This window comes from Anarrhichthys ocellatus, unplaced genomic scaffold (genome assembly GCF_004355925.1).
Source record: "Anarrhichthys ocellatus isolate YVR2014 unplaced genomic scaffold, GSC_Weel_1.0 scaffold12, whole genome shotgun sequence".
NCBI classification, from domain to species: domain Eukaryota; kingdom Metazoa; phylum Chordata; class Actinopteri; order Perciformes; family Anarhichadidae; genus Anarrhichthys; species Anarrhichthys ocellatus.
The window spans coordinates 6,880,887-6,907,613 of NW_022280042.1; the positions used below are offsets into that span (position 1 = coordinate 6,880,887).

The 26,727-nt window shown below is 46.2% G+C and overlaps 1 protein-coding gene across 5 annotated transcripts; it reads right to left on the bottom strand.

Moving 5' to 3' along the window:
* Positions 1-681: 681 nt before the first annotated feature.
* Positions 682-14,696, bottom strand: LOC116386091 (sodium- and chloride-dependent GABA transporter 2-like). Of its 5 annotated transcripts, none has more exons than XM_031852076.1 (15): positions 14,558-14,696; positions 7,657-7,901; positions 7,034-7,168; positions 5,883-6,023; positions 5,703-5,793; positions 5,471-5,603; positions 5,238-5,372; positions 5,008-5,111; positions 4,525-4,649; positions 4,227-4,339; positions 3,975-4,112; positions 3,749-3,851; positions 2,474-2,574; positions 2,069-2,239; positions 682-1,896 (listed from the first exon to the last, which is right to left on the bottom strand). In XM_031852076.1, the coding sequence occupies exons 1-15, from the start codon at positions 14,647-14,649 to the stop codon at positions 1,780-1,782; spliced, it is 1,944 nt and encodes a 647-aa protein (XP_031707936.1). In that variant the 5' UTR covers positions 14,650-14,696; the 3' UTR covers positions 682-1,779. The 5 variants fall into 5 exon arrangements, with proteins under 5 accessions (XP_031707936.1, XP_031707940.1, XP_031707937.1 ...); XM_031852080.1 differs by lacking the exon at positions 14,558-14,696 and adding an exon at positions 12,165-12,419; XM_031852077.1 differs by lacking the exon at positions 14,558-14,696 and adding an exon at positions 7,992-9,485.
* Positions 14,697-26,727: the final 12,031 nt, after the last annotated feature.

Below are 26,727 nucleotides of genomic sequence, written 5' to 3' on the forward strand. Positions count from 1 at the left end.
GTGTGTGAGAACCCGCGTGCCGAGCCACGTGTGTGGGACCGGCCCACTCCCTACGGTGGCTGGGAGGGGAGGAGAATCCAATACGGTTAATTGACAGGCCGAGCCTTTTACATAACCGCCATGCTCTATGTAAGAGGTGGTGTCAGAATCCCCCCCCCCCTCCCCGAGCACTGCAACTCTCCCTCCCTCTCTAGTCTCCATGGCTCCCTCTCCTCTTCTGCACACACACACACACACACACACACACACACACACACACACACACACACACACACACTCACACACACACAATCCCTCTGTTGCTCCATCTCTCCCTCCGTCCTTCTCTACTATCCCTTCATGGATGTTAAACCAGTAATTCCCATCAGGATGAAAATGCTTCAGATGAAGGGAGCGTCAATCACAGCGCTTGTCCTCTTGATGGTTGAGCGGCTAATGTAGTGTGTGTGTGTGTGTACTCTCGCTTCATTTCCTCTCTCTGTAGAAACCAGGTGTGTGCTTAGCATCTGTTATCACGGCGCCGAGGGAGAGAGCAACCTCCCCTGGGCGACAGCTATAGCCTCCACCAGGTTGACTCTGTTCTGGGGAACACAAACACACACCTGCGCACACACACACAGCATCTCACTGCTTTCTTTTGCAAGAAATAACAACACAAACTCTTTTATCCACAATATAAATATATATTCATATAAAAAAAGAAATAAAAGATACATAGAGAATAGAAACTAAAATAAAAAAGAGGCACGTGTATACACCTGGAAACGAAGATGAGCAGATGGGCATTCAATTCATCTCCAATCAAAAACCTGATCCAGGTCCGAATGGCAGTGCAAGGAAAAACCAGCAGTTTGTTTTGAAGGAACTATTTATCTTCAACCATGTTAAACACCGACCACGCTCACCTAAGACATTGCTCATCCTTCTGGTGTTTGAGTTCTTCTGCATGTCACAGTTAAAGACACGGCCACGTCCTCTGCCAAGAGTGTCGCGTCATCTTCTCACTGAAAACCTACTTTAACATTTTCAGTTAAACGCAAAATGATTTTGGTGTTTTAGCAGCAATATTTCAATATTGTACGAATAAATTCAGATTCAGCCACTATGACAAACAACAACAAAAAGCACAAACCACTCTCCTGCCTACTTTTAGATGAAGACGAAGATCAAGCTAAGCATTGGCAGGAAAAAGAAAAAAAAAAAGTTGTGTTTTGCCAATACAGCTCTCGCATTACATGGTCTGAGGGTAAGGCATGGGGTTTGAGACATTCGAGCTCCATGATATGACGATCACAGATGGTGAAGCACATGCACGTCCAGACAAATCACTGTATAACACACGTCTGACTCACAGAGTCATCGGCTACTCAGTGGAGAGTCAAAGTGAAGCATGCAGTGATCTCTCATAGAGAGTATAGTGGAGGGCCAGCTTAGTCATCAATGCTGGCAAAACAAAAAATACAAAACATCCAAGTGTTGTTATTTAGCTGCGTCCTGAGCCTTGGATGGCTAGAGGGGCTGTTATTACATGGTTCACAAGTACAGTGACTCAACTAGTGCATAAAGAGAAGACGCTTGAAGCCGAGGAGGTTAACAAGATCGATGAGTGTTTGAGAATAAGCCGACTTTAGTAACCGGTAAACTGGGGGATGGGGTAAAGTCAGCTGTGTCCCCCCCGATTCAGGCCTGGAGTCTCTGGAGGTGCCACCCTCACGGGCTCTTGATCCCCGAAATTGTACCTCCTCCCCAAGTGAGACGCCCTGACCTCACAGAGTGCGATCACGGGGTCATACGATGCTGGATGATGTCCTTGGGCTTCTCGGTCAGGGGCAGAGCGGGGCTGTAGGGGAGCGCCAGTGAGGAGCCTTTGGCGGGGCTGCACAGACGTTGGAAGCGCTGTGGGGGGGGGTAAAAAAGAAGTTACTCTGTGTTTAGTTTTTTTAAATCTAGCTTCTGTGTAATTAGGTGAGGAAAATCCACATTCTATGTGTGTGATTTCTCTAAACATCTGAACAAAATGATGTATCATCAGCAGCACATGGTGGCGAATTAATTGTAGTGGTGTAACCTGCAGCAGGGTTCCCGGGGTGGTGGCCAGGGCGTAGACGGCCCAGATGGGAAGCAGGGAGATGGAGGAGAAAGTAAGGAGCCAGCCCAGCGTGGTGGCCCAGAATGGAGCGACCAGGCCTTTCCCCAGGCTCAACGGAGACCAGCTCACCAGGGAAAACAGAAAGGTAGCCTGCGGGCACGAACAAGGAGGACTGGGTCAGTGAGTATATCGGCGTCTTGATTGTGATTGCTGAGGGCACGTTTTCTGGTCGAGTATGAAAGATGAACACCACATAGGTCATGAGAGGCGGACTGATTGACAGGCATAACGCGTTATTTTAAATTAAACGTGTATACTGTTTCACAGCAAGCGACACACTTAAGGGTGCGAAAGCAGGTCAGCGGGGGGGAGGGGGTCACTCACAGTGCACACGGCTGGGGTCAAGTACTTCCAGCACAGCTTGAAGACAGACAGCGGCCTGTAGCCGGTCATATGTTCGATGTTGGCGCTGAAGCGCTCGGCTCCTGTGGCCGAAACAAGAACAAGGTTTGGTTAGGCATCGACGGTCAAAACTACCAAAAATAAGACCCAGGTAGTTAGAAATATTACTATTAAAGAATAACTACAAGCTGCCATGGGTACTTCTCCTGCTACATGTAGTGACTATCTGGAGTAGCAGTAGTTCTACGGTAATCTGAAGACATTCAATGCAGACTTGCTCCGTATTGAATGCGATATGGAAATGTTACAAGAAAGAAGAGGACGGTAAAAGTGGGTGTTCACTTTGTATTTGTCATGATGATGTATGTACGTGGCAGATTTCGCTCTTAAACAAACAACGTTTTTTGGAAATGCTCCAGAGCCCCGGGTCTGGCTCGGATAGGGGCTCCCTGGGGCTGCCAGACTGAGACCGAGAGGCGACGGGGCCCGGGGGCTGATTTAGGGCCTGGAGGAGACAGACAGGGGCCTGGCGAGGAGCCAGTCTCCTTACAACAGTGGGTAGCTGCAGCCATGTTAATATACTGTCTACTGACTCTAACTGGAATGTAGAGGGAGGGGAGGAAGTGGACTGTGTGTGTGTTAATCAGATTATAGGAACTACTTTCATTAGTGGAGTGATAAAAAAAACGAGTTTAATTCTTGGCACTGTTCTGTCTTTATATTTCATGTGTGTACTGACAGCTATCAAACTAAGATTTATTTAGCCTATTGCGCTTTGACAGAATTTAATTAAATTCAGACATGGAATGGGACGCTAGGACATGTTGTAAATATGAAATAAGTCTGTGATTAAAGGAGCTAAAGCATTTGGTGGGGCTGTAGAGGAGAGGAGAGAAAGAAAGGAAAGTATAGGTGATTAGAAAAGGAAAGGAAAAGAAAGGGAGAAGTAAGGAAGGGAGAGAATAGAAGAAAGAAGAGAGGAGAGGAAAGAATATACAGAAAGAGTGAGAGGAGAAGAGGAAAAGGAAAGGAGGTAAAGAAAGGTATGAAAAAGAGAAGGTGGTGAGGTGAGGAGGAAAGCAAAGCACATTAAAAGAAAGGAAATGAAAGGAGTGGAGGAGAGGGGAAAGGGAAATAAACAAAGAAAAGTATGACAGGAAAGAAATAGAGGGGGAATGGAAGTCAAATGGAAAAGGAAAGAAGAGGAGAGGACAGGCAAGGAGGAAAGGAAAGGAAGGGTGATGGAGAGATTTGTACCGTAGACCCAGCCGATAGCGACAGACTGGAAGATGGAGAGAAGCAGCAGGCTGGTTCCACTGCAGGAGAAGTGGTCGTAGATCTGGAACACATACAGACCACCCTGCGTCGTGGTGGACACAAACAGGCAAAAAGAGAAAGAACGAAAGAAAGAAAACTCCATTAATTATCATCATTAGAAAAACAAATTAGGTAGAGGATCATCTTCATCCTGAGTGTGACCTACCGGTGTGACCATGACCAGTCCCACCAGGAAGCAGACGACACAGACGAATAGCAGCAGCAGCTCTCTGCGGTGGCCTCGGCGGATCAGATGCGGGTACAGGTCAGTCATGGACGTCATCAGGGCCTCCAGACTCACAAACTGGGTGACGGAGAGGAGACGGGGTCAGTTTTACCGCACGCACAATACATCAATGCCATCGCGAGGGATTCATCAAAACTCAGTGTGTGCGTGTGTGTGTGTGTGTGTCTCTACCTGTGTGTCCAGCCCCAGCATGATGATCATGAGGAAGAAGCAGACGGCCCAGAGCTGGGGGACGGGCATCATGGCTACCGCCCTCGGGAAGGCAATGAAGGCAAGGCCGGGCCCTGAGAGGATGAACCAAAAAATATCAAAGTAAGTATGTTACTCTAACATAAAAGCAAGATGTAACCAAGTAGAACCACGATACGTATTAAGACATTAATGGTCAGCTGAATAAGGTCCTGAATGAGGTGTTGCTGTGTATTTTGTTTTTAAACTTCTGCTGTCTCCATCCCTGACCCTGTTTCACCTGACTGCACCACGGAGGCGATGTCCACGCCCTGCTCTTCAGCCATGAAGCCCAGCACCGAGAAGATGGCAAAACCCGCCAGGAAGCTGGTGGCGCTGTTCAGGAGGCACAGGAGGAAAGAGTCCCTGGAGGGCCACACGAACAAAACACAATTCATTTAGCATTATAGCCGAGACAACAACTTGAAGAAATGCATGTAGAAAAGTGCCTGAAACAGAATCTACTGAGGTGTGGAGCTCTGGCTTGTTAGTGTAGATACAAGCCAAGAGTTGAGTGCTTGGCTCTTTCTGTGTGTGTGTGTGTGTGTGTGTGTGGCAGAGAGGGCTGTTCTCTAAGGTGTGGCTCTATCAGTGTGTTTTCTCTGACCATTCCAGCCATTCCTTCTGGGAGCCACCTGACCAGCCGGGGCTTACATCTTACATTTCAGTGAATATGGCCTGTGTGAATTGGAGAGGAAGGAGACGCGTGACAAAAGGCTCTCACCTATAGCAGTCGTTGTTGTATTTGTTGTAACTGCCGAGGGCTGTGAGACTTCCCAAACCGATTCCATATGAGAAGAATATCTGGGTACCTGCATCCATCCATACCTGTAGAAAGAGAGAGAGGCGTTTATTAAAGCCAGAATAACGTCCCTGCAGTCTGTAAATCTACTTGACTTGGCAAACTATCGAAACTGTGTCCCCCGTGAACTCTCATTAAGCGTGTTTTTGTACCTCCGGGTCTGCCAGGCGGGTGTAGTTGGGCTTGAGGTAGTAGATGATGCCCTGGGTCGCTCCGGGCAGGGTGGCACCGCGCACCAGCAGCACAAACAGCATGACATATGGGAAGGTGGCCGTCAGGTACACCACCTAGAATGTACACGGCGCGCAGGGGATGTGGTCAGGACGGCACGGGGACAGAGAAAAAAGTAGGTCACCGTAATCTGTAAAGTTCAGATCCCGCTCACCTTTCCGGTGGACTTCACTCCCTTCCAGACACAGAAGTAACAGACGAGCCAGACGATGGCGAGGCACAGAGCCAGCTTCCAGCTGATCGGACCCAGCTCGTCTAAACTGCTGGAGAGACGGAGCACCTCGCGCCTAAACACACACACACACACACACACACACACACACACTGCTATTAATTTATAATCAATAACACACAAAAAAGGTGAGAAATCAAGAAGCTACACTCACTCCCAGAACTCAATGACAGGGGAGGTGGCGTTCTCAGGCAGGCTGCTCCCGTTGGCTGTCTGGTTGTAGTGGTCGAACAGGACGCACGCTTCTGCAGGAGAACACACACAACAATCTAAATTTTACACAGTGGACTCAAAGTGCATCGACAGACGCCTCGAACATCCTGTTGTTACTGACCAGTGTTCCACGTGTTGTTACAGTGCGACCAGGGCAGCACCGCCTGGAAGCTGTAGGACAGGTAGAAGAGAGCCCAGGCCAGGATGACGATGTAGTACACGCAGCCGTGCAGGATCATCACCTGGCTGGCGTAGCCGAGACCTGCGGAGACAGGGAGGAGAGATGGAAGCTGTGTATCCTGGTGCGATGATTTAACAGAAAGCAGACCCCGTCGGCAGGATTACACACGCAGATGAACGTGTGGGTTGTTCACAGTAACAAAAATAAACACGCTCCAAAGCGTTCAACTGCATAAATTCTATTATCAGATCAAAGTTGAGTTCCAGATGAGAGCGTCCATTAAGCCAGACACTCGACTCGCAGCCCACATCGAGCACATCTCCATTCAGAGTGAATGATGGTCTTGTGAGGCCTCGAGTGGGTTAGAAAGTGTGGGCTGTTTGCCGACACAAATGGCTTGTTTGTGGTGTCCTCTAATGAACTTCGGGCCTCTATCTGACGATGGCATATTAATTGTGCAAGCCAGTGAGGAATTCCCACAGAAGCATTTCTTTGTTTGTCTGTGTACAAACACGTATAGGCGAGCACGTGCTACATATTTTCATCACAGCCTCCCCCCCCCCAGCTGGTCTTCACACGACAGGCCGTCAACACAATACCGGCAAACCCCGTGTATGTGTGCAAATATGCCTCAACCTGTGCACATAAAAACCAGGCGTGACAACAGTACAGCATGGTCGACCGCTGCTGTTTGTACTCATGTAGTTTACCCAACAATTAATCATTGTGCTGCACCTATAAATAAATACAGCCGGGGAGATCGGCGGATCAAAGTCCTCGATATTGCCTTTACTGAATGGGCGGGCAGGGCATTGGGTTTGCATTGATGTGGACATGGGGATGCTGGAGCCAGCACAGAGAAAGATTAGGGCGGAGACAAAGACAAGGGAAGGTAAAGGAGAGAGAAAGTGAAAAGACAGATGTTGGCGAGGTTACATCTATCTCGTAGGTTTGTAAGGTAGCTCCAGAGCAGATGTTAATATCATCGTCAGTTTAATCAACGGCCTCCACGGAGCCTGGGGACGTGTGTCAATGTGCAACACAGCATCAGCACAAGCTGCAGACCAACATAGCCGATTAGATAAGCCTACCTCCAAATAATGGACAGATGGTCCTCCAGGCGCTGACTCCTCCCAGGCTGGTGTACTGTCCCAGCGATGTCTCCAGGAGGAACAGGGGGACGCCGCACAGCACCAGGAACAACAGGTAGGGTATAAAGAACACACCTGGGCACACACACACACACACACACACACACACACACACACACACGGTGCTATCCTTGTGAGACCTTCTCTGATTACATTCAACACAACATTCAACCCTAAAATAACCTTTACCACAGTTTAAATTAAATCTGAACCCGACAACCCAGTAATAACCACAAAATGATATAACCCTGTTATAAAACCTTATTCATTAAGTTAACCCTCCCAGTCAACCATCTGACCTGACAAAAACAGTAAAAATCTGTGTAATGGACAGATTTTGGAGAACTTTTATCATATCATAGGAGTAAAAATACGAACTAACAAACGCCCCTAGTTTTAGAGGAAGAGAAAAAGATGGCGTGGGAAAACAAAAAGGAAAAGATAAGTGCAGATAACACACAGAGAGCCAAGAAAGAGGGAGAGAGAGAGAGAGAATTTACAGAATGTTCTTCACACTCTGAAGCTGAAAGTCCCTCTCTTCTTCCCTATCCCACACGCTTTACCTCCTCCGTTCTTGTAGCAGAGGTAGGGGAACCTCCAGACGTTGCCCAGGCCGATGATCTGCCCCGCCACAGCCAGGAGGAACTCAGCCTTGCTCGCCCACTGCCCCCTGGCGTGAAGGCCGTCCTTGGTGGCTAATTTCTCGTTGGGGAGGCTCCCTTGGTTGAGTTTATTCAGCAGCGGGTCTCCTTGATGCGGACGCAGCTGGTCGGCCATGACTTGTTCCGGAAGAGACACCCACGCGCCCCTGAAGAGAGGCAAACACGAGCAATTAGGAGGGAAAGAATGAATGTAAACATACGCAATCCAAAGGGAACACAAGGCACGGTTCACCCACATCGTCGCAGCCGGGATTGTGCGACAAGACCTTGGGGGTTCGTTCTGGCAGTTGGTTTGGCCGGCTCACTTATCTGTGATGTGCGTCTCATGACGAATATTACGTGGGCGTGTGTCCTTTATCTGTACTCTGCAGCACACTCAAGGACCATTGAGGAAAATTGGAGGCAATTTCTCATGCCATGAATTATTTTGTTTGTGAAAGAACACACAGATCTTTTCACAGGTATACACAGGTATATGTCAAGAAAGGAATGTAAGCGTCTTTAATTTCACCTGTCGAAATGCCTGCTGTGAAAAGGTTCATCCATTCCTATTTCTTTTTACTTGACTTTAGAAAGCATTTATCGATAGTCAGACTTAAACCAGATGAACATATATTTATGTTTACAAAATCCAATTGAACTTATTGTTAGTATTTGTTGTCTCCTGTAATATCTGAATATTTCACTAATGGTTCTATAAGGACCTTTGATCAGTTGATAGTATTTCTTTTCACATTTTTGTCATTTTATTTCCATTATTGATGCAGGGGTTGCTGATGAATTTTCGTTTTATTATTATATTATTATTATATTATAGTGAACGTGACCTCACACAGTCTCATCCCCCCCCCCCCCCACATGGTTTCCTGGTGTGGCCATGTGTACACAATACAACGACCACAAGCCGCCTTTCACTTAACATTTTGACTGACCGAAAGAAAAAGAAAAATTACGACATTGTAGCAACACATGGGATCAATCACCGGAATACACATGTAGCGGTTTCCACGGGACCGGTTCTGCTCTCCGTGCGGATCTAAACAAGAGAGGCGTGATGAAGCGAAACGATGCTCTCTAATAGATGCCTAAAACAAAAGCACATTCGTCAATTTGCACATTCGTGCTCACTCCGTGCGTCGCATGAAAGGATAAATTACAGAGAATTCGACATCACGGTGCCTACCTCTGCGTTTCCTGTCGTTCTCCACACCGCGAACGCCCCCGTGTGCGGGAGGTGAAATGGTTTGTTCCAGTCAGGGAAACTGTGTGAGAGGCTGCTGGGCCAATACCCAAATGTAAGAGGGGCTATGATTGGACGCAGCCAAGTCGCGTGGAAGCGTACCGGTGTAGGTTACTCAATGATAGGTTATGAAATGACTTTTCTTTTATATAGAGCTCTGATAACAACAGATTATATCACAGATGGACTTGATAGGCAGTATGAATGAGATCTTCTACATTATGATGTTTAGACATGGTTACTGAAGATGTAAAGATGGAATATAATAAAACAGTATATGTCAGGAAATAAGTAGATGGATTGTACTTCCTTTTTTTTTAAAAACCTCTCATTCTGCTGCTACCTTGGGCTTCTAAATATGACCTTATACATTTGAATCGAATATTATAATACAAATATATGGCCTGGACTATTTTGCTATTTTGCAATACATAATAATAATCACTGTCGTCACTTCCAAGTCAAAATCAGCAGACACGACTTTATGTAATCACTTCTTAGAAAAAGCAGAGTTGAATTATTTGCATTTTTATATATATAGTGCTTAAACTTGAGTAAAGCAACAGCCTCCGGCTCCCCATTGTGGACTCTGTCCTGTAAAAGTCTCGGCGACTTAACCATTTAGGCCACCTCGCGCAGCTCTCAGCACATTTAATAGGCTGTGTCATTGCCTGTGCCCATTCAGCTGAGCATTTATAGCCATAGTAAAAAAAAAAAAAAAAAGTCCAGGCTCCATTTAGCGCTCTGCTCCAAGGACTTCATTTCAGAAAATTACATTCCACTGCGTAGACATATTAGGTTATATTAGCGGGTTTATAAATCACATGCAAAAGTGTGCGTTGTACTCTGACTTGCGGATATATGCACACATGCATACCAGTGTTTCAGCGAGGAGGAACACCACTTTTCAAAAGTCATCATTCATCATTCTAAAGCTGATTACTCGGATTTCAGGGTCTTCATTATTCATTGTATTCTACACTGCATGTGTGCCTTTTGTCTCTACATCTTAATGTATCACATTACAGCAACGAGGACTCAACAAATGGCCACTCTTACCGATCAGCCTTTATGTAGACGACACACTACTTTACCTACGAAGCTGGTTTTGATACAGCATCAATCGAGCTTAATAAAAGATGTACTGAGTTGGGCAAATGTAGCTTAAGTCTGCAATTAACTCCTTCTATGAATTTATGTCACTATGAATTTATGTCACAATTTACTTTTGTCTCCCTCATTAGAAGAGAAAATTCCCCCCCCCCCCCCAAAAAAAATCTAAAAAGTTAAGGGTCAATCGTCAGGAAGTGGTAAAAAGTCATGCAATCATATCCAATGCGCACATTCCTCAACTACACATGTGCACTCCATTCACATACTCACACAGCTTACATGTCATCTCTCAAAATGCAGATTCTTTGCTTCCCAGGGGCCAAATAAAACACCAGCGGTAAAGGGCCCTTCAATACAGTCGCCATTGTTCTGTCCTGACAAACCTGTAGCCCCTGTAAATGTGGTGCCGCAGCGTGTAACTCAGACCAGGCATAGCCGTACACATTTACTGCGTGCTTTACGGCTGCTTTTATTGGTGTCTGGGATCCAGGGCGAGGGCAGTGGGTCGCTGATATACAGTGGTACGCATTGTGAAGCTCTTCAGGCCTGCAGCTATCCTGTTGTGAAACGGCAAAGGTTTTCAAAACTTTTAGTGGGGAAGCAACATTGCAGCATACAGATGTCAAGATCATCTGAGAAGCGGAAGGTCTCGGGTTAACTATGGTGTCCAACCAAATGGTATATGAATGTCATCCAGCGTACAATAACATCACCATTCTTGCTTTTCGCATGCCACTTTATGCTATGTAGTCTGTGTACTGACTGCATTGTAAACGCATATGCTACACTCGCAGCTGACTTGCTCAAAAGCACCTCAACACACGCGAATGTTTGACAACATGAGATCATCTATTTGACTACAGTCTGCCAGCTATCAGACCAGACCAGAAAGCTGAGTGTAATTCAACATTCGGAGGATAATTCAATCTTTTTTTATGCACTCAGACCAGACACATTAATCTGCAGCATCCAACCTTCAGGTCAAACACACTGTAAGATATTTAAGTGGTCTTCTTGCCTTGTTTGAACCCTTTGAAAGAGGAGTTCCTGATCCTGTGGTCTACATCAGACCTCTAACTCCTTACCTCCTACCCTTACTCTAGTTCCCATGTCCTAAATAGGTAAACATTCCTGTGGCTTTGCCCCCTTCCTCTTCAACCTATGTGAAAAACATACCTTGTAAAAGAGTAGTCTCTTAAAAGCAACCTCTGGCCTGATGTCTCCTCTGAGGCTTGTGGTGGGCCAGATATTTGGTGCTCTGATAATCTGTCCTGGAGATTTTATGGGAATGTTTTGAGGGGCAATTCCCTCCATGAGTCTTCTAACCACAGTGGGTAGTCCCGTGATGTGTTCGTGCTGCTTTCACAGATTTGTGGGGCTTCACTGTACATTGAAGGTAATTTATCCAAATCTCAATATTTTCACCCCCAAATCCTTACTATCACATTATCAAGCACAACACCTAACATGTGAGTATTGTTCTGTGGGCATACAGTTCCCCCCCCCCCCCCCCCCTTTTTGGACTGAGCCAGGCTAGCAGATCCTGTCTATATGCTAAGCTAGTTAGCGTGCAGACACGAGAGTGGTTTCACCTTACTCACAGCAAGAAAGCGAATAAGCATATTTCCAAAAAAATGCCCGGCTATTCCTTTAATATGTCACCGACCACATTCTCCAAACAATCACTCATGCAAAGGAGGGCAAAGCCCACAGCACAGAGAATCCTCTTGACACAACTTCCCGAAACTAAAACAAACAAAATACACTAAAAATGTAATTTAGAAAAGCTGTCTGACAATCCGGCTCCTGTCCGCACTTTAAATCCCCCTCATGCATCGAGATTATGGTGGTTTTATTAGCATCATAATCAAGAAGCCAGCTGCCTGTAAGTACAGTACATAGAGTTTGAAATGAGCACTTGTTTCTAGGCAAACAATGCACAAAGTTGTGATAATCACACCTCTAGTAACACATCTTATTTAGTTAAGTATTAGATCATGCAAAAAGAAACAAGTATTTTTTTTTACCATTAGGACTGTCCTAATGCTGAACTTACCTCGGTTCACGTGGAGACTCACTAAGCCTTCAATGGAGCGCCTTAATGAGACGGATTAATTAAGACCCTGTTCGCCCGGATCTTTTTACAGAAAAGGGAGTACACCCTGTCTCTCCCTCGCCCGTCCAGCCTTTGCCTGTGATGAAACAGGCTCTCGGGGAAACCGAGGCAAGCTAAACAAACCCGGATTCCCGCTGCTCACTGAGCCTGAAGCTCGGGGCTAAAGGATCATGGGAGTCTCAGACCTCATTTCATCTTACATGTACCGTCAACCCTTCAGCAACATTGAACACTGGTCACTTTGTGTAAAGCGACAATGTTGCCAAAGTTTAACATGTGTGACAAATAAATGTAACACTGCAGTGACAACGATACATTTGACTTTATAATGTATTGCACATGATACCAGTGTAATATTTGATACAGATTAACTTGTACCAAGCGGTGCAAGTATGATTTAGCCAAAAAAAGAGTGCCAGGAAGTCAGCTGTACAGTGATGTGAGGCTCCCAGACATTCACACTCTGGGCTGAAGTTGCGCCCGGGGAGGAATGCAGCGCTGGATTATCTCAAAGCATCAAATAATAAGCCCCCGTGTCCGCCACCACTGACAGCAAACACAAAGACTCCTGTTTTTCATTCCAGTGGAGAATAAAAGACACGAACAAAGCTCTGCAGGGATCTCATTTCGGAGGCAAGTTGATGAATTAACTGGATGGAAGCTGCTATATTAAACCAACAGAAATATTCATTTGATTAATTTCCACTGACTAGTACCCCACGTATCTTCACGTTGTGGGGTACCTGCAACGTAATTATATCATTACAGGCCATTGCATCCATTATAAACCAAGTTGATTTTTTTGCTGACTTGACAGCTCTCACCGGCGAGGTTTTGCATTCCATAGCCAGCCGTTTCATCCGCTTGGATGCCTGGAGACTTAATTGAGGTTAAGCGCCTCGGTCAAGGGGCCTCTGAGGGCCACACTGCTCCACTGGGGATTTGTGCAGGGGGCCCCCCTTGATTCTCTGACAAGAAAACAGGGAAGCGTGTTGTGACAAAACTATCTTGATGAGAAAAAGAAAGCAAAAAGCGAAGGGAGGGATGATAAGATCACATCCTCTGTACTGTATGAGGGTATGTGGGTGTTTTAAAGACATAAGGAGGAGTTCACGATCTACAGTTACACACAAATTACACATGGTGGAGAGTTTTTAAAGCCCAAGATTTTGACATTTATTAGCATCAAAGTTCTAACTGTTTTAGGGCAGAAACATAAATTCAATTAAAGGGATTTTGTATTTCTCCACCAGCGAGCGCAGGCCAGGACACTGAATCGCAATCACAATGATTAAACCTACAGTAGAGAGCATCTTTCACACACACGTTTCCCATTAAGTGACCACATACTATTTCCCTAATGAGAGGATGACACATACACAACTCAACACCCAGCCTCCTGCAGCTGTATCAGCTAATTGCACACAGCTATGGTTCATAAAGACACCGGCATCAGGGTACTGTGGAACTACGTGGATCACGGTGGCTGTTCAGTGCTGTTGGGGGGGAAAACTGGGCCCATAATACTGGTTTTTAGTTATTCATTTAAGGCCTCCTGCCATCAGCCCATCAAAGGGGCAGATTGCTCAACGCCGCCAAAATCCCGCCATACTGCGATGACAGAAAAGGGCATATTTGCCAAATCCGAGTAGCTGCCTCAGCACTGTGGTCGGATCACACGAAAGGGTTGGAAACATCTGCGGTCCAATTTGGCAGGCGTTACAAAGTCCATGCAGCTAAATAGGGACCACGGATAAAACACAAGTGCTGCAACACAGATGACCTCACGTTGTAGTAGCACAGGGAGGGGAAGTAGCTCTTTAGGTGAATAAATGAACCAAAACGGTTCATTGTGCAGCCTAAAAGGTCTATTCTGTGACCTGTTTTGACCCCGTCAAAGAATCGGAATCCATAAAATCCAAACGATAACCAACCCCAATTGCAGTTATTTAATTTACTGTAATTTAATGCACCTGTATCTTGGTACTGTTGAGACTCCTGCTTAACATTTTGCTGCGTCATGCTGATAAAGCCAGAGCACAAAGAAGTCATTCACCCACTACAGCAGAGAGGAATGTCATACGAATCAATACATGTTGGTACAAGATGATGGCTTTAACGTGGTGGAATGGACATTTTTGGAGCATTTCTCTTTTAAGCCACTTTATATTTCTACTCCACCACATTTATTTCAATTTTTCAAATTTAGATTGGAAATGCAAAACATTTAGAAAATGAATTACAAAAGTATACAAATTATAGTTGAAATTGGCACACACACACACACACACACACACACACACACACAGAAAGATAAATATTTGAAACCCTACCAGTGGAAACGTGACACTGCTCTTCTCAGGTGTTGGATCAAATTGGTGCAGGAACCGCAATAAAAATAAAAAAGAGCAGATGGGAGGGGCATATAAGCTGAGGGTATACAGAGGAAACCACAGGTGTGTTGGATGAAGGAGGACGGTACATTCTGAGCTCTCAAAACTGTACAGTCTACTTTTACACCTATTATTCATCTCTTGCTCACATCGTTACTCTTTTCACTGGATTCTGGAGGTGTGGTTACAGCAATTGCGCAAGGTTGGTGTGGCCCAATGTGATATCTTTACCCAGGGTTAGAATCTATGGTCGCCAGAGGCTTTAATTCAGCTCGGAGGAGAACTTAGCTGTCTCAGTCAACATAGCACGCACTGCTTTAATTGCTTCAACTGACTTCACTTACCATCAACGCTGATCTGACATCCACATTTAAGTGGCAAATTTTCCCATTTCTAGTGGGATACGCAAAACATTCCTTACTCTCTCCTTACTAAGACGTCCACACTGTGTGGTTGGTCCTCTGTCATTTATTGTCCTGCCGTCCCAGACTATTGCGGCATGTCGATGATCCCCCGAGAGCTTTATAATCTCAAAACATACTGTCTGTGCTCATGTAAACACAGGTTTGGGACATTTCTGTGTGCCCCGTCTTTCGTCCTCATGTCATGTCATGTAACTTCCCACTCAAGTGTGGGAAAATGTTCTCCTTGATCTGGATTAGTGGCTTTACTGGCAGAACAGAAAGTCCTCAAGCGTTGTGAATTAGCATGATTGACAGAGCGAGTGTTGGAGACCTGCTTGTCTGTCAGCAAATGCTGCCTCAAACCTTTTGGATCTTTTGGTGTGTGTGCTTGCATACTGTACATTGTGTGCGTACATGATTGTAAAACCCCAATTAGGTCTGTATTGGTTTCACCTCAGTGAGATGTCGACGAATAGAAGCCAAACTGGACCGTCATTATGTGTGCAGGGCTCCATCAAAACAAGACCAACATGCTCTAATAACCACTTCCACTCCGCTCTGTCTCCGTCGATTTTCCACTCTCTTAATTCTTCTGTAGCTCTATTTTAAACTCTATTTTGAAGATTTCATCCACAGGTGCTGTGGGAAAGTGAAGTGCTTCGGGTGGACAGTGGACACTGCCTATTAGTCCTTCTGTCTGCTCCTCGTGTCTCTGTCTCGTCCCTGTAGGACACCATCATGTAACCTCTGCTCAGACTTGGTATGTTGTGTTGTCTGGGTATGTTGTATCAACATTAAATTATTTGGGTTTATCTCGTTCACCGAACCAGAGGTTAGACTTTTGTGCGAGGCAGACACACGTCCTTGAGGAAGGTATTTCCTAAACTTGCCCAACAAGCTGCAATTTCTTTCAAAACGGCTCAAGTTGGAACAATTTGGTGAAATATGCAAAAGAAAATTGCCTTAATTTGTCTATACTGTGATATTTGAGGCTGTAATTTGCAGTTGTGTCTGGACTGTCTTGTTTAACAGCTGTTATTGTGCACACCCAGTTTGTGTTGATAGGAGTTCTGTCTGGTCCTTTTGGGTCACGGAGTTGGAACGAGGATGGACAGACAGTGATGTAGAAATCTATTTGGCACGGCGCTGCCCGAGGCAGAGGGAAGGGATGCAGAGAAAACTGTTATGAACACGAGTTGAACCCAAGCGCAGGACACCGACTGAAGGGTGGTGTGAGGATATGGGACTGATGATAAAGAATGGGAGTCAGGGGTTCTGGGGGGGGGGGGGGATGGAGATGGCAGAGATAAAGTCAACGTGGCCAGATAATGAGGGGGAAGCAAGGAAAGCAGGCGTAGCTGGCTCAGGAAAAACAGGTTAGAACACGAGCAATACTTGAATTACTGCGTAGAATTAATCCTGAGTTTATACCACTGAGCCAGAGTGAGGTAGTCACATGATAAATTACTCACCTCCGATAACCTTATTTGACACTTAGACATATGAAACAGATTATCAGCAAAGTCCTCCCTTGAACCAGAGTGTACAATTTTGAAAGCCCGGTCAGGGGTGAGATGCATCATTCCTCTAAGTGTCGATGATGTCATGCGTGATGGACAGAATTAACACGACACTGATCCCGCAGTTTTACTGGCACCAATGCCCTAGTTGTATTTGCCATTTCTGTGAGTGGCTCAAATTGATACATACAAAGGTAATGACAACAGATTTTAAATGGCCACGTTCTTACTCGTATGATTCATGACAAGGGGGTTCTCAGTCTGTTGTATATGATTTAAAGGTATAATCCACAAGATTTTCATCGCATCGGACCCTGTTTCGACACAACTATGGCTGATGGAAGTAAAGAAACAGCCACTGAGCCCTGGTGTTATTTAACTTTATGTCTCTCAAATCGTACGTACTACTTATGACAGCTATCATGACATTGAGGAGGGCATATGTCAGCTGTCCTGTTCAAACGCAGCTCCTGTAATCTGGCATTTTGTTCACGGCGGAATATTTACAAGCGCTCATCCGAGGGAACGAGAGCGGAGATTCCTTTATTGCAACCGTCGTCTTGCAACAACGTATTTAAAGGGGTTCCTGTCTCCTAATGACACATTTGGATTCCTGAGCGGTAAACAAAAGGGCCGTAATCAACAACTGCAGTCCTCCAGCCTGTTCGCATTCTTTTGACCTGAGGAGACGGGCGGGTGGTGGCGTAATGTAATGAGGCATGTGTTTATGTTTCTTTCGCAAGGGTAAGGCTGGCTTTTTACACTGTATGTTGGACATTTTTAATCCCTTGCATATTTTGTCGACTTTGTAGCGCAAAAGTCCCGTCAAGACTTTGCTGAACAGAAGAAGAAAAATGGGATTTGTGACCTACGATGCTTTCATATGTCAGAGCAGCAAAAGATTCAGAGGAAACATTTCTTAAGACTGGAGGGAGGGTCCACTTCTCTGGTCCAAATCTAGGCTTATAACCTCACTATCCTCTGCTGGGACCTCATTTATAAAAGCCCTTGTGTGGTTTCTGTCCTTTTGCTCTGATCCAAGCCACAGTAGTGAGATGAGTGTTTCATTTTGAAAGGAGCTAGGTAATAAAACAGTAACCTCCTGCACGCTATCTGCATTACAGAACTCTCTATTGCCGGAGCAACTTCTCGCTGCATCAATTCTCATCAAGGAAGCAATATAGAAACTGGCTGTCGTCTGACACTTCATCATCATCATCATCATCGTACAAGGGAAACCTCAAACCCATCGGGTGATCGTTCAGTGTCGATGAGCAAATTGAGTAAGAGGAACAAACTGAGGGGAAGGAAATGAGGAAGCATGGAAAAGGTTGAAAATATGCCAGTCAAAATCAGAACTTATTACAGCAGTGAAAAGGACCTCGCACATGGATGAAGACAGACTTCATAACACAACATAAGAGTAGAAATGACTCACCTAGGCTCTTTGGGGGAAGAGGTAGATCCTTGCACTGGCCGAAAGAGCGCAACGCGCTGCAAATTAAAGGCACCCTGTGGAGCTTTTTACCACTAGTAGCGATACCGAGCAATATTTGTACAACTGGGTCACCATTTTGTTTGTGTCATTCACGCACCGGAGCATGCAAGGCGGCACGATGAACATTCTCGCTGCCGTTTTTTCCATTATTTCCCTGACCTACAGTCGGTGGCCGAAAGTAGCAATGCGCCAATAAAGGCAAGGAAGAGGAAGACTGCTAAGGTTTTAATTATAGACATTTTTACGGGAAAGAAACGACATTCAACCTGCATGTTAGGTCTTGTTGGGTATGTTGCTAAATTGGAAATACCTGTTATAACTGATAGAATCAGGCTCAAGAGGTGAGGACACACACACACACACACACACTCTTTTACACACTTTGACAGGCCGGCACGTCCGCGCTGACTTAGTGCTCTGGCCTGCTGCTCGTTGCGGTTTGGCTGGATTTACAGTCGCCCCTCGTGTCCCCTCCAGGCTTTTCATTACCTTTCCCCTTGTGATTAACTGCCCCCTGAGACACAATAGGAACCCACTGTCCTCCGATGCATCTCTCTCGTCAAAGTGATGGCACTCTTCAACGCCAGCAAAAGCTGGAACTTTTGGGAAGTCTTTTGGCAAAGACATGGGCACGGATTCTTCTTCGTGATTCCCTGTGATGCCGTGACCATGAATCTATCAAACAAAAGCTAGCGGTGTCCCTGTACGGCTGCTTTGTCTCGTTTTACTTGATAAAAACCAGTGCCGATTGTCTCTGCCGAAAGGAATGCCCTCAAAATAAAGCCATGCAGAATGAACTTGACCCCTCAAGAGGTCAGATGAATTCAGCTTTAAACGCTTCATCTTGTAATCTGCCGATATTCGATCTCATAGTTTAAACTTGACCTTGCACGACGTCCCACTGCTCATGTTTTCTATGAAAGATTTTTTTCTTTTCCTGAACTTAAGGGCGTCTTTCCTATCCAAGCTCTTAATAGCCCGGCGAATAGCATTCCTCGACATTAGCACGTCATAAAACCAAAAACCTCTTTCCTTGTGAACCTGAAGCTCCCTTGTGCTCGGTGGCGTTAGCACCAAAAACAAATGCTTGGATGTAAGGAGATCTGTCTGGAATGCCGTGTGAGAGAATGCATGACGGAAAACAACGGAGGCAAACTCTGCTCGGCGTCTCGCCTGGCCACCACCCAAAACACAAGAGCTTAGGAGACAGACACCCAGACAGTGGTAGGAGATAGTGGGAAATGCCCCACAAAAATGCTTAACCCCAACAGAAACAATGCAGACCCCCCCCCCCCGACCAAGAAAGATCCCAGAGACGCCTCGGGTTATCTGAAATATGAGCCCTTGAAAAATACAGTATACCTGTGGGCAGAAATCCAACATACTGCTTTAGAAAACAACAAAAGAAACATAAAAACAGTATCTGAACTAAAGTATTATTTTACCCAAACCACCATAGTCACGAATATCATTTTGGCCTCCAGCCCAATACAAAGCAGGTGAATGGATCTTGAAACCACTCCTGTCCGCCATCCTTGAAACTGAATATCTTTGAAACAATCAGCTCCTAGTGTCAGGAAACAGAAAGAATGCCATCATATTTTAAAAAAATCTAGGAACTATCTGCATGAACACTGACTGTTTTTGATGATATACGTTGTATTTTACACTGCACTCAGATGCAGTCGGGTGTTCCATTAACTAAAATGTTTAATTAGTCCATTTGTGTTCCCCCCACTGGGGGTTTTGTCCCGAGCATCGCGGAGCTCCTTTCCTCTGGGAGGATGTTTTGACAGGAAATGGAACTGGTGCGGGCATCCCTCGCGGGGTTCAGGCAGCCATTTCCTGCGCCAACCTATACCAAGCGTGCCAGCTTACGGCCCAGACCACCGTGAGAAAAACAGTCTTCAACATCCTCTGGGAGAGGAGGACTGGGCCTGCCCTTCTGCTGCTGTGGTCTCAGAAAAAGAAATGACCACCACTACACCTCCCAGATCCCAGCGTTGCAGGGTGGATGTCTAAAAAAGATTAAAAAAAAGCCAGACCAAACAGGGTTGGAGTGTGTGACAAAGGTTGATAGGGATACCAGCAACATATCGACGTGAGAAGGTGCAGAAAGTTGATGTGACTTTGAGGAGCTGATAAAAAAGGGGAAAGAAGCAGAGAGGTGATAGCGTGGAGGCGGGGGGAACAGATGGAGGGATCCTAGGGAAAAAGAGCCAGTTGGAAAACAGTGAGGTGGAGGGGGGAGAGCGGGAGGAGGAAGGGAGGTTCGGCGGTGAGGGTTTCCCTGATGAAGCACAGCTGACGGTGCGAACCTACAGCGCTCTCATGACAGGCCTCACCACATCAACCCGTTGACATTATTATTCAGCCGTCCGGGGCCCACACACACACTCCTGACCCGCTGCACCGGGCCGCACCGCCAAGCATGCGCGCACATGTGTGTGATCACTGATTCGCAGGCACGCACACGGTGGAGCAATGCTTATTCATGCTAATGCCATCAGGGATACACACTCTCTCCACTCGGTCTATGTTCTTTGGGTGTTGGCTCGGCTTCTTTTGGACTGAATTCTCACCGGCATTGGGAGTAGCTCAACAAATCAGGTGCAAATTCTTGCATGTGTGGCGGCAGCGTACATCCCTGCAGGCGCGCTTGCCCCATCTTAAGCTTGGCATCTTGGTGCACACCCTTTGTTTTTTCGTGAGATGTGTCTGGGTTTATTCCCAATCGCCAATATGAGTGCATGATTTGTCTGTAGCTGCACCGCAGGTAGCCGGCAACATACATCACCTGACAATGCCATGTGTCACCTGACGAGCCATGGGATGTGTGCGCTTGACTCTTGACCTCTGCCTGTCTTTGTGGATAGAACTCAGCGGACCGTTGTGCTGGAGGGCTAAATGGAAGATGAATGGAGGGAGGCTGTTTTCCTGTTTTGCTAGTTTAATGAAGCACAGATGCACTTACACATCAAAAATAATTGATCAAATATACTGCTCCTAGTTAAAGAACGGGAAAAAGCCTCTGGATATGACATTGAATCACTTTTTTTTTTCTTCCGGACTCTTTCCTGGAATCGCATACTTGAACAAAAACGTATAGTCATACATTTAACAAGCTTTTTAAATTCAAAATTGTGACTTTACATACATATATAAGCGTCCAATGTGTGTGGTGTACATAAAGCAGAGAGAACATAAAGTTTGTCCTTGGTTTCCATTGGCGTGAGAAGTGGAATGTTAAGCGGCTGCTTTTCCCATAGCCTTGAACACATATGCACGCTCACACACACACGCAAGCTGCTAAGTCTTATTTTAGTGTTTTTTTTTAAAGTGAAATTATGTAGGGGCAAAGTGCAAATCTATAGCTTTGAAAACTTGAAAATAAGGGAATAAAAACGAGATTTTACTCAAGAGAGGAAGATTTTAAAAGTTGGAAATATATTGAATGAGTCAGCAATCATGCACACACACAAGCACACACAATGACGTCATTCGATTTCTGTGAAGGAAACGCATCTCTGTCGACCCGTGTGAACAATAGGAAGGGCCCAGGGTGAATGAATGTGCACAAATTGTGACGTTGGTATCCTTGTCCTCTTCCTGTTGGTGGGAGTTAACGCACCCTCACGCGCATGCAGGCTTACATCATCGATACATCCAATGCAGTGCTGGCTTCGGCCCTTTCTGGAGGACGAACCGTGACGGAATAACACAGGGGAACAACGTGGAACAGCTGCCCATCCCTGGGCGACAGGACCAGTGAGGCCTGGGCTGAGGTCTGGGGGGTGTGGGGCGAGGAAGCGGAAAGCTTGGAAGGGAGGGTCCCCCCCTGCTGAATGATCCTTTAAGCTGCAGCCAGGGAGATCCTTCTGCGGTCACACACACTCACACACACATATATGGAAACATACTGTTACACGTTGCTCCTCTCACCGGCGACAGGAGCAGCTTCCTCTTTCACACACACACACACACACACTGGGCCAATATCAATACGCCCACGTTGTGTTTGATCTGCGTTGGGGCCTTAAGCGTGGCCTTTTACCTAATTACATGCAATGTCAATACATTCTACATTACGCCTGTGTTACATTTACAGCGCGGATGACAGTGAGAAATCTCGGCGATTTTTAAGAATATCATTCCAAACCTTCCACAGCGTAGTTTCTTCGAAAAATCCCGCCATGTGGTTTTGGTTTCGTCTTCTGGGAAGTCGCTGAAAAATATGCCGTGCAGGCTGTTCACTGGTCCAGACCGCTGGACTGCCCTCTACAAGAATGTCTCTCTGCCTCCAGAAAAGATGCCAGTGATGACGATGATGGCCAGGGAGATGTCACTCATGGGTACTGTTTCATGGAGTTTGGTCATCGGCGTAGAGATGTCAGGTACTCACAAGCATGCAACGCAAGGTAACTAGTTAAGTAGTGTCAAGAAAACCGGTTAGCTTAGCTTAGCATAAAGACGGTAAACAGGCCCTGTCGAAAGAAGATAAAAGAACCGGCCCCCACTCCTGTCCGCCATCCTTGAAACTGAATATCTTTGAAACAATCGGTTACTAGTGTCAGGAAACGGAAAGAAAGCCGTCATATTTAAAGTACCTCTCATGTCCTGTGTGTCTCTGCAACGCCACCAAAGCTATTCTCACTGAGGAGGCCATGGCGGTCACAGGAATGCTTTTCATTCTCATCTCAGCGAGGATATGTGCAGACATATCTGATATGGGATAGCTGCCCTGTTCGCTCCTCTTTTTTCTTTATCTCATCTCTCTTTTTCCGTATCCTGTCCCCTCTATCCCCTCCTCTCCTCTTCCCAAAACCAGACACCACATCTGTCGAGGAGGGACACAAAACGTTTTCCAGAGGACATTCAGCTGGCAGCTCGACTGTCCTCTCCCTCTATTTCTATCCGTCTATTCGAAGGCGTCTATCTTCATCCTCAACTAGTGGCTTTCTTTCTCTTTCTCCATCTGCCTGCCTCTTCTTCATTCCTTCCACCCGTCATTTCTTTCCGCTGTCATGACCCCGCATTTAAAAGCAACGGGATGGCACGCTGCTGTGAAAACATGTCAGTGAGAACTGAGTTGAGAGGGAAATCACAGCTGGAGTGTGTTACAACAGTTGACCCAATATTCAAAATAGGGTGTGATCCGACTTCACATGAGAAGGTGAAGCTGAGATCTGCCATTAGATAAGAACAACAACACACAAAAAAGGTCAGATAACACTGTCAACCTGACACTGCTGCTGTTGTTTCCCACATTACAGTTTGAAAGAGGACATGTGGCACTTCCTCTCTTAAAAGCAGCAACCATTCGTAATCACATTTAATAGGAGGGAGTCTGACGTGGGCAGAGAAAGTCCAGCCATGTTGGGGTTTAATGGCGAGCTCTGGGATAGTTCATTGTCTCCCATCGAGATAGGATCTGTGAGAACCTCCCTGTGACGTTAGCCGGCTGGTTGCAGAGATAACCCTTCACGCTGACCCCTGCAAGATCGTCAACGTCACCCTAAAAGCTCAATTAAATCCTCAAAGCACTTCCTTAATATAAGCGATGTCTTTGTAAATGCACGAAAAGTTAGAAAAGTTGCGGTTGTTTCACCTGAGAGAATTCCATTTGTGCTCTTTTTGTCTCACTTGGGGAAAATGTGACATCATGTAGGTCTACCGTTCGAGCACCAATCAGGATTTAGCAACTTTTTTTGTGACAGTTGGTGCGGATGTCACTGTCAATCATATCTGCTCATACAACTCCCACACACTCCTGATGAAGCGGATAAGAGTTTCGGGCTGTGAAACCGTTAACAAATCACAAACAATTCATGTTTTTACCGCAAACTTTGACTACGATTGTTGCATATTCACTCATGAAAATGTAAGCCGATAGAGAATTACAGTTTCCAGGGGCTTTACAGTGCAGTGCATTGGCTTTTAATCTTCTTTACACCATATATTAGACCCCAATATTCATTTTACAAGTAAAGCACAGGATGCATTTGTGATATAATGCATAAATATATTCATATTTGGTACTGAATTCAATAGTAATGCAAAAAGCAGTAATTCTACTGGACTATTTACAGAATTAGATTACTTCTTACACCACTGACTGATAAATTGCAGGACTAAAGCAAATCAAACTGCACAGTGAGAGAGTGTGTGTGTGTGTGTGTGTGTGTGCATTCATTTGAACGCGTGTGTGAGTAATATTTAATCCATGCAGACAGACAGCCACGAGCCTCTCATCTGATTCAGCTTGACTTCGTGACTCTCCCCTCCGCCATTGTTACCCTATTTATGTCTCCCTCCAATTAGACATCTGGAGACAATCTGCGTGTTTGTGTGTCTTTCAAAATGCTGACAGTGGAGTTTTCAGGCGGGGCGGGCGGGGGGGGGGGGCACACAGAGTTGAAAAGCGGGTAATGCTGGTGAGGGAACGGAGGAGCTCTCCATCTTTAGCGGTCGTACGATGAGTCAGGTTGGTCGTGTTTGAAGAGAGCGATGAAAGATGGTTAAATGACTTTTCTGCTAAGTGGTCGACTGAAGGTGATTTACGCTGCGTTTTCCCATCACAACCTCCTCTTTTGAGGTGTGTGTGTGTTGATTTCCAGTTGCCGGTACACTTGCTTAATCACACACATGTGAGTTCTTTTTCATTGCCTTAGCGTGTGGCAATGTCAGCTGCGGCTGCCAAACCGTCGCTCTCATCGCTGGGATTGTGTAAGCACCGGCAAGAGTGCAAGAGCCAGAGGACGAGGGCCAGGGGACGAGGGCCAGGGGACGAGGGCCAGGGGACGAGGGCCAGGGGACGAGGGCCAGGGGACGAGGTCAGCGGCCGCAGCTGTTCGCATGTCCTCATCCTGGAAGCAACCATGACTTCACCCCGGCCGCTGGTTCCGCCTCGCTTCGAGTGCGAACTTTGTACCTCGCAGTTTAACACTCGGCAGCTCAGAGATCTGCAGAAATGTTGTCCCGTGCTGTGTGTGTGTTTTTTTCCTTCATTTTCTTCTCCTGGGTGCCTGGAATGGCTGGAACACACTCTTAATAGCATGTTGAGTCATTTACATTGTGTCAATGACTTGGAGCGCTTGTGCTAGCCTCGCTCTGCCAGATGGGTGGTTCAATTCCTCCACGCATGTCAAACTGACTTCAAAATATAATTGAATTCCTTCTCCAGCAGTAGCAAAACCACACCCCAAGATCTGTCACAAATCCATTTGCACTGCCAATGCGTCCCTGAAATGATATGTCCTCTCTTATACAACATAACATGGAGGACACCCCAACCATTACCTCTCCTTCCTCTCACTGTGATACAGTCCAGAGGCTGAGCTCTGTTTTTCTTCACCTCCCTTTAATGGCTTCTGATGCTTCTGATGCTTAACATGCGGGTAAAAGGCGAGTCGGCTCCGGGCGTTTGCCGTATGTGGCAGGGCTCTGTGCGGCTCGTGTTTACTCAAGCATTCTTTGCATTTTCAAACGGCTAAAACATGATACGGACAAAAACACGTGGGCGGGGTTGAAGTTGAGAACATGATCCCTACATTGTCGGCTCTCTGTCCCGTGTTTTCACAGCCAGCTCCCGGTGAGGCTGTGTGCCTCTGTACTGATGTCGTGCCGGGGTCACTTGCAGGCTCTGCTGCATGTGTAGGAGAGCGTGCAGGGTCAGCGTCTGCTGGCCTGATTTAGCCGAGAGGACGAAAAAGAGCACTTCCTGTTGTTGTGTGTCTGGGTCTCACGGTCAATGACCTGGGAGTCAAAGGTTGAGTCCCGTCTGGCTAACTTATAGTACAGTAGACCGTGGACACTTGTGACAAGTGCTTGAACGGGTGGGGGGTGGGGGGCTCTTTGTTGCATCTATCAACGCGCTCTTAAGTGCGTGTGCGTGCGTGTCTGACAAGGATTGATGACGGAAGTCGGGAACAACATTGGCAAACTGTGTCACCCGCCCCCTGTGAAAGACTCCGACACACTGACACACTGACAGACTGACACACTCGTGCAGAAAAACCCACCAACCCACACGCACACACACACACACACATTGTGAGCGGCTTAAAAGGGCAGCAAGCTTTTGGAGAAGTAGGTCAGTGCTCGGGGGCAGTGACCAGCCTTGCCAACATAGCACAGCAATCAACACAACAGCTAACGCATCCTATGTGATTAATCTGGACACGTCGACCTCTAACAGCCTCTAAATCCCTGGTAACAGGAGATAATCTGAAAAGTCACAACAATAAATAAGTGTGTCCCTTCTGATGATTCCAAATCTACGACTGCAGCGGCGTTTGACTTCGACTCAAAATGGCATGAGGCGAGAAACACACCAGCGTCCGGCGGTCTCCTATTGACTATCTGCCAAAGAGCGAGGAGCCGTACGTCACACACACTCTTCGTGTCAGAAGTTTCCTTTTTTTTGTAATTTAGGATGCTACGATTGAGTTGAAGTGAATGTGAGAACACAGACATTTGCTCCAGACAAAAACAATAAATCATACATACATTATATAATATCTGGTGTTCAGTTCAACACCACATGCTTGGTCAGAGAGGTTAAAATCATGCAGCACACACACACACACACACACACACACACACACACACTGCAGGTGGAAAAACTGAGAATTCACCACATGCTGTTGAATTCTCAGTATTTAAATACCGGGGGGGGGGGGGGGGGGG